Source organism: Salvelinus namaycush, chromosome 16, assembly GCF_016432855.1.
Source record: "Salvelinus namaycush isolate Seneca chromosome 16, SaNama_1.0, whole genome shotgun sequence".
NCBI lineage: Eukaryota > Metazoa > Chordata > Actinopteri > Salmoniformes > Salmonidae > Salvelinus > Salvelinus namaycush.
Window position 1 is genome coordinate 42,082,338 of NC_052322.1, and position 1,872 is coordinate 42,084,209.

At 48.9% G+C, this 1,872-nt stretch overlaps 1 protein-coding gene across 1 annotated transcript in view; it reads right to left on the minus strand.

The window, feature by feature from the left end:
* LOC120061682 (G-protein coupled receptor 61-like) overlaps positions 1-169 on the minus strand; it is a 1,518-nt gene extending 1,349 nt beyond the window's left edge. Inside the window, exon 1 of the mRNA XM_039011575.1 lies at positions 1-169. This exon is cut by the window's left edge and continues 1,349 nt beyond it. Coding sequence (XP_038867503.1) covers positions 1-169 — 169 coding nt within the window.
* Between the last annotated feature and the right edge of the window lie 1,703 nt (positions 170-1,872).

A 1,872-nucleotide genomic window follows, 5' to 3' on the forward strand; every position in this document is an offset into this window, starting at 1 on the left:
CCAGGAGGTCCATGAGGAGCATGGCAACCAGGGCCAGGGAGTGGGTCAGGGATAGGGGGGCGCCGCTGGTGCCGATGCCCACAGGAAAACTCACGTTGGGGTGCAGCGAGACTGGGAGGGCTGGGAGCCATGGCCCTGAATGAAATAAATTATTCCTTTTATTAGGCATATTTAAAATACATGTAGAGTTGCCTCAGCCATTTTAGTACAACAATACATACACAAACAATTATCAAAGATCATAAACACAAAGTCTACCAAGTCAGTACAAAATTAGGATAACTTTCCGCAAATTCCCAGATTTTCCAGAAATCGGGGTTGGAGGATTCCAGATTTCCTGCTTATTCCTTCCCGATTCCTAGAATCTTCTAAACAGCATTTCTGGAAAACCATGGGGATTTTGGGAAGGTTACCAGAATTTTGCAACCTTAATGGATACCAACCTGGAGGTCTGGAGAGGGAGGTGGAGGTGTTCCAGGGGGAACTGGAGGTGTCAGAAGGAGGCTCCATGCGAGGATGAGAGAGACGGAAGGAGAGAGGCCAGGGAGACTCAAAGGCCCATTACCCATCCTCCCCTGCAGTGGGATTGGGCTGAGGAACTGGGGACTGGGTTGGGGATTAGCAACAGATGTTCAGGTGGTGGTGGTACTGTCTGTCTGGGGCAGGTAGAGCTAGAAAGGCCACCCTTGGCTGGTGGAAGTCTGGCAAAGTCCCACTTTTAATTCCAGAGACAAAGTCCGGTCGTGCACCAGGTAACCCAACACTAGATGCTGGAAGTCTGGACTGTAGATGAGATGGGCCTCTGTAGTGTTAGGAGAAAGGATGGGATGGACCCTCTGTAGTGGTAGGAGAAGAGATTGGATGGGCCCTCTGGAGTGGTAGGAGAAGGGATGGGATGGACCCTCTGTAGTGGTAGGAGAAAGGATGGGATGGGCCTCTGGAGTGGTAGGAGAAGGGATGGGATGGACCCTCTGGAGTGGTAGGAGAAGAGATGGGATGGACCCTCTGGAGTGGTAGGAGAAGAGATGGGATGGACCCTCTGGAGTGGTAGGAGAAGGGATGGGATGGACCCTCTGGAGTGGTAGGAGAAGAGATGGGATGGACCCTCTGGAGTGGTAGGAGAAGAGATGGGATGGACCCTCTGGAGTGGTAGGAGAAGAGATGGGATGGACCCTCTGGAGTGGTAGGAGAAGGGATGGGATGGACCCTCTGGAGTGGTAGGAGAAGAGATGGGATGGACCCTCTGGAGTGGTAGGAGAAGGGATGGGATGGACCCTCTGGAGTGGTAGGAGAAGAGATGGGATGGACCCTCTGGAGTGGTAGGAGAAGAGATGGGATGGACCCTCTGGAGTGGTAGGAGAAGGCTTTACCTAATGACGATCCCGATAGGTACAGCTCTTTCTATCGCTGCTCATAAGGAACGCTGCGTCCTTAGTGATGTTGAGAGGTTTCTAGTTGGAGAGGTTGGACTCTGAAACAAAGGTGAAGAAACATTATTGGTTAAAAACAGGCAGCCAAATGCAGGCATTGGAAAATGAGCCAAAACAGCTGTTATGAACTGCTTTCTGTTTCTGTCAGAGATAAACCTTTTTGTTGAGATCAACGATGTCTCCATATTCACGAAGAAAGAAAGAGCTTCAGTACAGGAAAGCTTTGAATGTCATTCACTGTCTTACCTACTTCAAATAATGTCATTTAAACATTATAAAGCCACATCAACAGCCTTCTGAGAAATCAAAGAGAGGGATTCCCTTTGTATGAAGCAGGGTCAAAATACAGCTTCCTCCTTTTCTGTTTGTAATTATGAGATGTAGAACAAGGCATTTTAAACACTCAACTCTCACGTTTTAACACTTGCATTTTAACACTCAA